This window comes from Propithecus coquereli, unplaced genomic scaffold (genome assembly GCF_000956105.1).
Source record: "Propithecus coquereli isolate 6110/MARCELLA unplaced genomic scaffold, Pcoq_1.0 Scaffold77, whole genome shotgun sequence".
Lineage (NCBI taxonomy): Eukaryota > Metazoa > Chordata > Mammalia > Primates > Indriidae > Propithecus > Propithecus coquereli.
Window position 1 is genome coordinate 5,321,795 of NW_012153840.1, and position 8,715 is coordinate 5,330,509.

Consider the following 8,715-nt stretch of genomic DNA (forward strand, 5'->3'; position numbering starts at 1 on the left):
CCTGGCCCATAAATAAAGTTTTATTGGAATATGCTCATGCCCTCTTATTTGCATATCGTGTAAGGCTGTGACAGAAACCTTATGGTCTACAAAGCCTAAAATACTTACTATCTGGCCTTTAATAGAAAAGTTCACCAACCCTTGCTCTAGACGATCGCTTCTAAGTGCTGCGGAGTACCGCACTGCATGGCTCCACCACATTTACTTGCTGGCTCCCCCGGGGGCAAATCATTGTGGGCACTTGGGGATACAGCAAGTGAGCAAAGCTCCTTCCCTCGGTGCTGTGTTCATGGAGCCTTCATTCAGCATAAACACCATTCCTGGCACTTGATGTCGATAGTTGTTTGAATCCTCACAACAACTCTGTGATAACATCACCATTTCCCAGGTACAGAAACCAGCTCAGAAATGCCAGGGTGGTGTTTGAGCTCCACCCTAGACTGGCTGGGCACCCAGGCTCCTGGCTCCTCGTTCTCCCGCCTCCGCACAGCTGGGCCAACCCTCCACCTCTCTCATTTCCATCTTCTTAATTTTTGCCATTCCGATGGGTGTTAAATGCTCTCTCCTAATGTCATTTTAATTTGCGTTTCTCTGATATCTATTGAGTTTGAATATTTCTAGAATCTGAGCTCTTAACTGTTAATTTGCCTCTTGAAATCAGACTAGTATATTTTCTAAACAAGGTGAAAAAAATGTTTTAACAAAGAAATTTGCAGACATTTACATGTTCCTCTCTCACTGCAACTTGAGGCTTATGTTCTAGAAAGGGGACTCAGAGATCTTGGTGTCATGTGCCACATACAGACTATCTGGGGGCAAAGTCCAAGCCACTCGCTAGCCCTGGGACTTCTTGCAAATCACTAACAGCTCAAGGGTTCTATTTCCTCCTCTGTAAAACGGGGGTACTAATACTACTTGCCTCATATCATAGAGTTGCTGGGAGAATTAAAGTGCTTGGCACATAGAAGGTTCTCAACCAACACTAGCTACTATTATTAACCCCTCAGTGCTCACGAGAAAAAGAATCATTACATGGTGATGTCAGAGAGCTTTAGCATTTTCCAGAGGGTCTCCTATGACACCAGGTTGAATAATCTCAGTACTCAGTTTTTTCAGTGGGAAATTTTGCCAGACTAGAGCAATTACAGGGCTCAGAAGTTTATATCAGAAGAACAATGCTACGATGACACCACTGCACTCTAGCCCGGGCGACGGAGCGAGGCTCTGTCTCAAAAAAATAGAGGAAAAAAAATAGCTAGATTTCAGTTAGAAGTTAGTGAAAATAAAGGTGTAATCTTTCCTCCATCCAAGTTCAAGAACCCCCTGAATTTTACACATGTACCCTTGAGGGTGGACCTCAGGCAAGAATCCCTGAATTAGCTGCTCTATGTCGAGTGCTTAGAACCCTGTCCGACTCAGAGGTGGCCAGAATTGGCAGTTAGAGGCAGAGAAACTGACCCTCCTCCTTCCAGGGCAAGGATGGTTAAAGATTTGCATTCTGTTCCAGGAGAGGGAAATGTCTTCCTAGAAGGAATTAAATCATCCTTCTGACAGAGCAAAGAAGAAAATGGTGTTTTGACATCACAATGCACAGACCGTTCATTTCCTGCTTCCCAGGCAAGGAAGTGTCTAGTTGGTTTGTGTGTTTTGTAACCGACTGATCAGGTAGAACTTCAGCAAGCCTGGTAATCGTTTGGTTAAGTGTTGATTTCCTCCTCATAAAGTGGTAAATAATGGTGCCAGATCTCACAGAGATGGGCGAATTTAAAAGGCCTGGGGTAGTTGGCAATTGGAGTTAATATTTCTTAGTAATCTTTGACCTCCAAGTATCAGAGGAGACCAGTTAGTGGGTCAGTGGTTTCTGCTTTCGAAAAACCAGCTCAGTGAGTAGAAGAGCTTTTAGTTTAAAAGGGATTTCTCAATTTCTCATTTGCAAGAGAAGGAGGGTGTTAATAAATACGACCGCCCGTGGTGAAACCCCCGCCAGGCTGTGACTTGGCCAGTTCCCAGGGCTTCCAACCTATTGGGTAAAAGCAATGTTGAAAATGCAGTTTTCCCAGATGGAGAAATAAAATTTGAGCTCAACTGAAAAGACCCCAGTGAAACTGCTTTCTCTAAAAATATTCAAGAACGGAGCCCCTCCTATGTTTGTGTATGCGTATGTGTGTGTGTGTTTCTAAGAGTGTGCGTAGGGGCCTGTGTGTAAGGGTTTTGTACAGGGGTGTTCAGGTAACTACATGTTTAAGGGTGTGTGCAAAGATGTCTGTGCCTATGTTTGTAGGGGGGTGTGTGTATGTGTGTGTGTGTAGGAGGAACTGGGGTTTAGGTTGTCCAAATAGGGAGAAAAGCCTGCTTTTCAATTCCTGTTTCTTCTTCTCTTTTCGAGGTTTAAACAACAGCTCCAGGGTGGTCTTCTAAGGCTCTTTTGCGTGAGCTGTGTACCAGAGACCTTTGCTCTGGCCTTGGGATTCCTATGTGAGGCCCTATGATGTGGCCCGTGCATCCTCAAGAGCTCCTGTGAGGGTTTAACCAGCTGTGTGTTCTGCTCTTGTTTGCTTCTGTTTGGTGTGACGAGGGCTTTGCATCTGTGTGTCACCAGACCACAGTGACAACCAGCTTCCATGCACCCCACTGGGTCCCCAATTCCAACCCCAAGTCTTCTCAGGTGGTTCGTGATAAATCCAGAGCCACCGGGGATTAAAGGAAAAGTTGATTGACAGAGGGATGAGTTAAAAAGAGAAACCATCTAATACGAATGCACTAACAACCTAAGTGGAATCTAGGTTCTAGGTGGCGGATAGATGAGTGTTCATTGTATACTTCTAACTTTTCTGTATGTGTGAAAATTTTCATAACAAAATGCTGGGGAAGGGAAAAGATCCAATCACAAAAAGAATGTCGTCCCCAAACTCCAAAATTTTAAAGTAGCTGGAATCATTTTCTTCTAGCTCAGGTTTTTTTTTTTTTTTTGATACAGGGTCTTACTCTGTTGCCCAGGCTAGAGTGTGGTGGCATCATTATACCTCACTGCAACCTCAAACTCCTGGGCTCACAAGATCCTCCCGCCTTAGCCTCCTGAGTAGCTGGGGCTACAGGTGCACACCACCGTGCCCAGCTAATTTTTTTTAATTTTTATTTTTTGTTGAGACAAGTCTTGCCATGTTGCCCAGGCTGGTCTCAAACTCTTGGTCTCAAGCAATCCTCCTGCCTTGGCATCCCAAAATGCTGGAATTACAAGCATGAGCCGCCACTCTTGGCCTCTAGCTCAGTTTAAAGAGAAAGATCCAAAAATGATTGACAAAATTAGTTGGATCTGAAGAATGGAGTGGAGAGGTATATTTCTGACCTTTAAATTCTGCTGTAATCTTGCTTGCTCTGAGTGGCAAAGCAACATGGTGGCTACTGTGAGTTGAATTGTGTCCCTTAAAAAGATATGTTCAAACCTCTGATACCTGGGAATGGGATCTCGCTCGGAAATAGGGTCTTTGCTGATATAATCGAGTTAAAATGAGGTCATGCTGGATTAGGCTGGGCCCTAATCTAATGACTAGTGTCCTTCTAAGAAGAGGGAGATTGGGACAGAGAGACACAAAGGGAGCACACCATGTGATGACAATGCAGGCAGAGATTGACGCAAGGCAACCACAAGCCAAGGAACGCCAAGGATTGCCAGCGGCCACTAGAAGCTGGGAAGAGACAAGGAAGGATCCTCTCCTAGGTCCTAGATCATGGCCCTGCTGACACCTGGATTTGGGACTTCGGGCCTCTAAACTGGGAGAGGATAAGTTTCTGTTGTTTTAAGTCATCGAGCTCAGGGTACTTTGTTATGAAGCAGTCCTAGGAAGCTAATAGAGTGGCCAATTTGGGGCTGTAACTGGGACAGAGGAGGATGGCCTGGGTCACCGCTGGGGCAGCCCTGGCACGCAGTGGGTGTTCTATGTAGCTGGGGCTGGTCGATGAACAATATCGCACAGTTTACTTATTTATGTGTTTATGGTTGCTCTTTCTCTCATACTAGAATGTTCTTCCCTGCATGGGGGCAGGGAAGACAGTTCCTGTTCATTGCTGCGACACCAACACCTGGAACAGGGCCTGGCACATAGTAGGTGCTCAGTGAACATTTGCTGAATGAAGGCATGAGTGAATGTCCACTATATTTTGCAGAATTAAGGGTACTTCCTACTGTTCCTTAATTTATTCAATAAGCATCTATTAAGAGCTACTGTGTGCCAGCTCTCTGCTGGGAATTTGAAGTTCCTTGACTATCAATAATGGCAAGTCTTTGGAGGGGAAGAAAGGGCACATACAATCAGATAAAATGGAGCAGTTACAATCGAGACTTTTTTTTTTACTTGCAAGGGGCGTTCGGAACCAGCTAGAATTAAATCCTCCTTCTGCAGGAGTATTAGTTTGCCAGGGCTGCCGTTACAGATGAGCACAGACTGGGGGCTTAAACACCATTTTATTTTCTCACGGTTCAAGAGGCTGGAAGTCCAAGATCAAGGTACGGGCAGGGCTGGTTTCTCCCGAGGCCTCTCTCCTTGGCTGTAGATGGCATCTCCTTCCTGTCCTCACACGGTTGTCCCTCTGTATGTGTCCATGTCCTAGTGTCCTCTTCTTAGAAGGACACCAGTCATGGTGGGTTTGGGCCCACCCTAATGACCTCATTTTAACTTAATTACCTCTTGAAAGACCCTGTCTCCGAATACAGTCACATTCTGAGATTCTGGAGGTTAGGACTTCGACATATGAATTTGAGGGAACGCAGCCCAGCCCATGACAGTGTGTGTGGAAAGGAGGGCCCAGAGAGGCGAGGCGAGCCGGGTGGCCCGAGCTGGACCGCAGCAGACTGGGGCCAGCAGGAGCCCCGACTTTTGTTCTTCCCGCCTTTTGTTCTTCTTGCAGCCTTCCTTTGTGGCATTTAAGCATCGAATGTCTTAAAAATACCTGACGACAAGACCCAGCCCCGCAGCGTTGGTCCTGGGAAGCTTGGGGCACGGTGGCCCAGCCAAGCCTCGCAGAGCGCATGGGAACGAGGCAGGCGGGAGAGCAGGGCGCGGTCCGTGGATACACCTGCTCTGCAGCGGCTGGTGGTCCGGGGCTCTCGGCCGGTTTCCTTCCTCCTTCCTCTGCCCCTTCTAGACTGTTCTCACCCCAGCAGCCAGAGGGAGCCTTGAAAACCCCACGTCAGTCCACTTCCCTCCTCCGTCGTGACTTTTCCCACCGCAGCCGGCTCACTGGGAACTTCTCCGTTCTTCTCCGGAAACTCACCGCGCCTCACTCGCTGGAGTGGCGGGAACTGACTCTGCCAGGAGGGGTCTGGAGCAGGTCTCCGGGACACCTGCCACGAGAGCAGGACGGTTCCGCCAGTGCGACTTGGTTTCTTAGCTCCTCTCCTTCCTTCGGCCCAGAGACAGCCTTCTCCTGCAGCCTGAGGGCGACAGGCCCTGCACCCCCAGCCGGCCTCTCCTTGGCAAAGGCGGGGCAGTTCAGTGGCATCAGTCAATTATCGTCCTTCCGCTCAGCGCTCTTACGTTGAGTTCCTGGGGCTAAAGCAATCAATCTCACCACTGCAAGGGGGCGGCAGGGAGGAGCTGAGAGGGGCTGACACCTACCTGTGCTTTCCGGCACCTGCGTAACCCCTGAGACCATATGGGAAGGGAAGGGGAGAGGCCAGCCTTTCTCTGTGAGCTTGGAACTGCTTCCGGACAAATTCTCCCGGGGCAGGAGAGAGCTGCCCAGCCCGAGGATGTGGGGGTCCCCGGCGGTAGTCTGGTAAGTGTCCCTTAGCCAGGAATTGGGAGCGGCCAGGGGGGTGCTGAGCCTCCCACAGGCCACTGGAATCCAGAAACCTTGCGTCTAGGAGGGAAGAAGGCCGAGCGAGCGCGGCCTGCCCGGGTGTGTGCCCGGGTGCGTGCCCGGGTGCGTGGCCGCCGCGGGAAGGACTGCGTCTCAGGCGGGCCCGGCCACCGTGCTTGGGCTCCACATTGTCTCTTGTCCTGGAATTCCAGTCATTGCTCCTTGTGAAGGATTTCCAGAAGGTTGGGAGAAAACAGAATAGTCCTTGTTTGTGCTAAAGGGGTCCTTAAAACATATCGGGGGGCAAGTCAACCAAGAGATGCTTGATTTTAAGGAGTCCTCAGATGCTCACAGATCTGCTCACGTGCTGTTCAGTCGTAAGGATAAGGAGAAAATTTCATTTTCTTTGGCAGCAGAATTGCTGCCTCCCTTCCCCAGCGGAGATCCACTTTTAAGAAACACTGTGAAGAGCTCCTGGGAGTGGGAAGTGGAGCCTCCAAGGCCAGCGTGACCGTCACAGTGGCTGTGGTTGTCTGGCTGCTGACTGCGGCTTTTGTTCGGTGTTCTGTGGGGCTTGTAAGTTTGTAAGTCTGGGGACAGTGAAGGCATGGAGAGGCTGAGGGGGGCAGGCGAGCAGGGAGGAGGCCGGGCCCTGTCCTGGGGACTCCCCTACTTCTCAGGGATGCCCAACAGAGGGGCTCAGTTTCTAGGGACAGAGCGTCACATCTGCCCCCAGGGCAGGAAAGGCAAGTTTGGGGGCAAAACTGCAAACCCACATCTTTTTCCTGATTGATGCTCAAGGGGGCATATAGGTCCAGGTACCCAAGGAGGGGGTGGTCATCTGCCACCACCTGCCACCGGGCCTCTGGCAAGGCCCATTCTGCCCTGGTTCCCTGTGGACAGCAGAGGCAGGGATTCCCTGAGGTGAGCTCGGTGCTAAATGTCAGCGTCAACCCCTCCCGCTTCTTCCCGGGCCTATTCCTCTGCTCTAGTTTCAGATTTACTCGCCCTTGGAGAACCTTACTTCAAGACCAATTGCCCCAGCCCGGTCTTTGTTTTGCGAATTAATCAAATAATAATAGCGCTGCCTCCTGCTGGGAGAGGAAGCCCAGCAGGTTCAGCATCCAGCCAGCCGGCCTGGCCCCCAGGAGCAGGTACCGGGCTGTCTCCTAGGAGAGGTGGCCACGCTTGCTCTGAATTCAGTGAGTGACATTAGGCAGCAGGGCAGCCCCGTGCTCCCCTTGGCTGGCTCGAGGCAGGCTCAGCTCAGATTCCGGGCTGGGGAGCTGGTCCTGTCACGCTTTGCCAGCCCTACTCTCTGGGACCGTGGCCTTGGCAGTTGGCCTCCCTGGGCTCAGCCTGACACCCTGGCCCTCGTCCCACCCAGGAACTGAATGGCTCAGCGACAATAGCCTTAGACAGAGGTGCAGTGCCCTTTCTTGTCTTTTAAAATGTAACTTTTTTAAATTGAAGTCTAACACATATACAGAGAATCATATAAACATTGTTAAAGGAGATTTTTTAAAGGGTATAATAATGAGTTGCAAATATACAATGAACGTGTGTCAGAGGTTTTATTTAATTCATTAACTAATAAGGGAGCCAGGAAGATGTTACAACTGGTCCAAAGGAGAATCCAAAGCGCAGACACATGTCGGCGCCAGGGGTGCTGGGATGAATTTGCTTCATACCTGAGAAGTTGCTCAACATCCAGAGGTCAATAACCAACCGCAGCCCCACCGGACACCACGTGCAGTTTTCTGGACAAGAGTCATTTGCGTTATTATCAGTATTCTACAATTTACAGAGCTGCAAAGTAGCCCAAAGACAAAGAAAGGTGCATAGAATCAAATAAGCCTCAGGAGCGCTCTAGATAATACCCAGTGACCCCCTGAAGAAATCTAGTGATTTTGGGGGTGCATTTAAACGTAGTTCGCAATTTCCCCCGTTCGATTCAAGCGTAAGGCTTGATTCATTGTTCCAAAGTGAGCACCCACGTAACTGCCACCCAAGACAATATGGAACATCATGAGCTCCTTAGAAGCCCTTCTTGGGCATTTCCCAATCACTCATTATTCTCGCCTTCCTCGGCGAAAGTAGCCACTATCTGGGTTTGTAAACCAAACGCTGGTTTTGTCTCTTTTTGAACTTCCTATGAATGTAATCGAAGAGTACACACTCGTCAATGTCTGGCTTCTTACACCCGGCAAACTCTCTCTGAGATCCATCCATGTTGTTGCACATGTAGGTAGCTCAGCCCTTTTCACTGCAGTGTAGTACTCCACCGGGCGAATAAGCCACAACGCATCCATTCTTCTACTGGTGGGCACCGGGCAGTTGCCAGTATTAGGAAACAATAGTGCTGCTGGAAACAGTCTTTTGCGTGTCTTTCCATGCACTTGCGCTCACCTTTCTGTTGGCTCGGAGTTGCTGGGTCATGGCGTGGAGGTATGTTCAGCTTTAGTAGATTCTACCTGTTTCCGAACGTGGTTGAACCGATCTCCCCGCCGCCAGGAGACGGGAACTTCCTCAATGCTCCTTACCCTGCCATGGCTCCCTCTTACTGTCAGTGAGTCTTCTGGCTTCTGGCTCCAGGATTATTTCCTGAATGCCCCTAAGGAAAATTTCCCCCTGGGAAGTTCAGGTTCTTGCCTGCAGTTTTTTTTTTTTTTTTTCTGAGACAGGGTCTCACTCTGTTTCCTGGACTAGAGTGCAGTGGCATCATCATAGCTCACGGCAACCTCAAACTCCTGGGCTCAAGTGATCCTCCTGCCTCAGCCTCCAGAGTAGCTGGGACTACAGGTGTGCGCCACCATGCCCGGCTAACTTTTTTCTATATATTTTAGTTGTCCGATTAATTTCTTTCTATTTTTAGTAGAGACGGGGTCTCGCTCTTGCTCAGGCTGGTCTCGAACT

The 8,715-nt window shown here is 49.5% G+C and overlaps 1 protein-coding gene and 1 pseudogene across 2 annotated transcripts in view; both read left to right on the top strand.

Annotated features, from left to right (window-relative positions):
* Nucleotides 1-2,418, top strand: part of LOC105824884 — a 3,185-nt pseudogene extending 767 nt beyond the window's left edge. The window contains exon 2 of the transcript XR_001138233.1: nt 2,387-2,418. The product of XR_001138233.1 is annotated as a 60S ribosomal protein L14 pseudogene (transcript). The remainder of the gene's footprint in view (nt 1-2,386) is intronic.
* A 3,331-nt stretch (nt 2,419-5,749) lies between these two features.
* LOC105824885 (chromosome unknown open reading frame, human C1orf127) overlaps nt 5,750-8,715 on the top strand; it is a 32,204-nt gene continuing 29,238 nt past the window's right edge. Inside the window, exon 1 of the mRNA XM_012662497.1 lies at nt 5,750-5,775. Within this exon, the coding sequence (XP_012517951.1) occupies nt 5,750-5,775 (26 nt within the window). The remainder of the gene's footprint in view (nt 5,776-8,715) is intronic.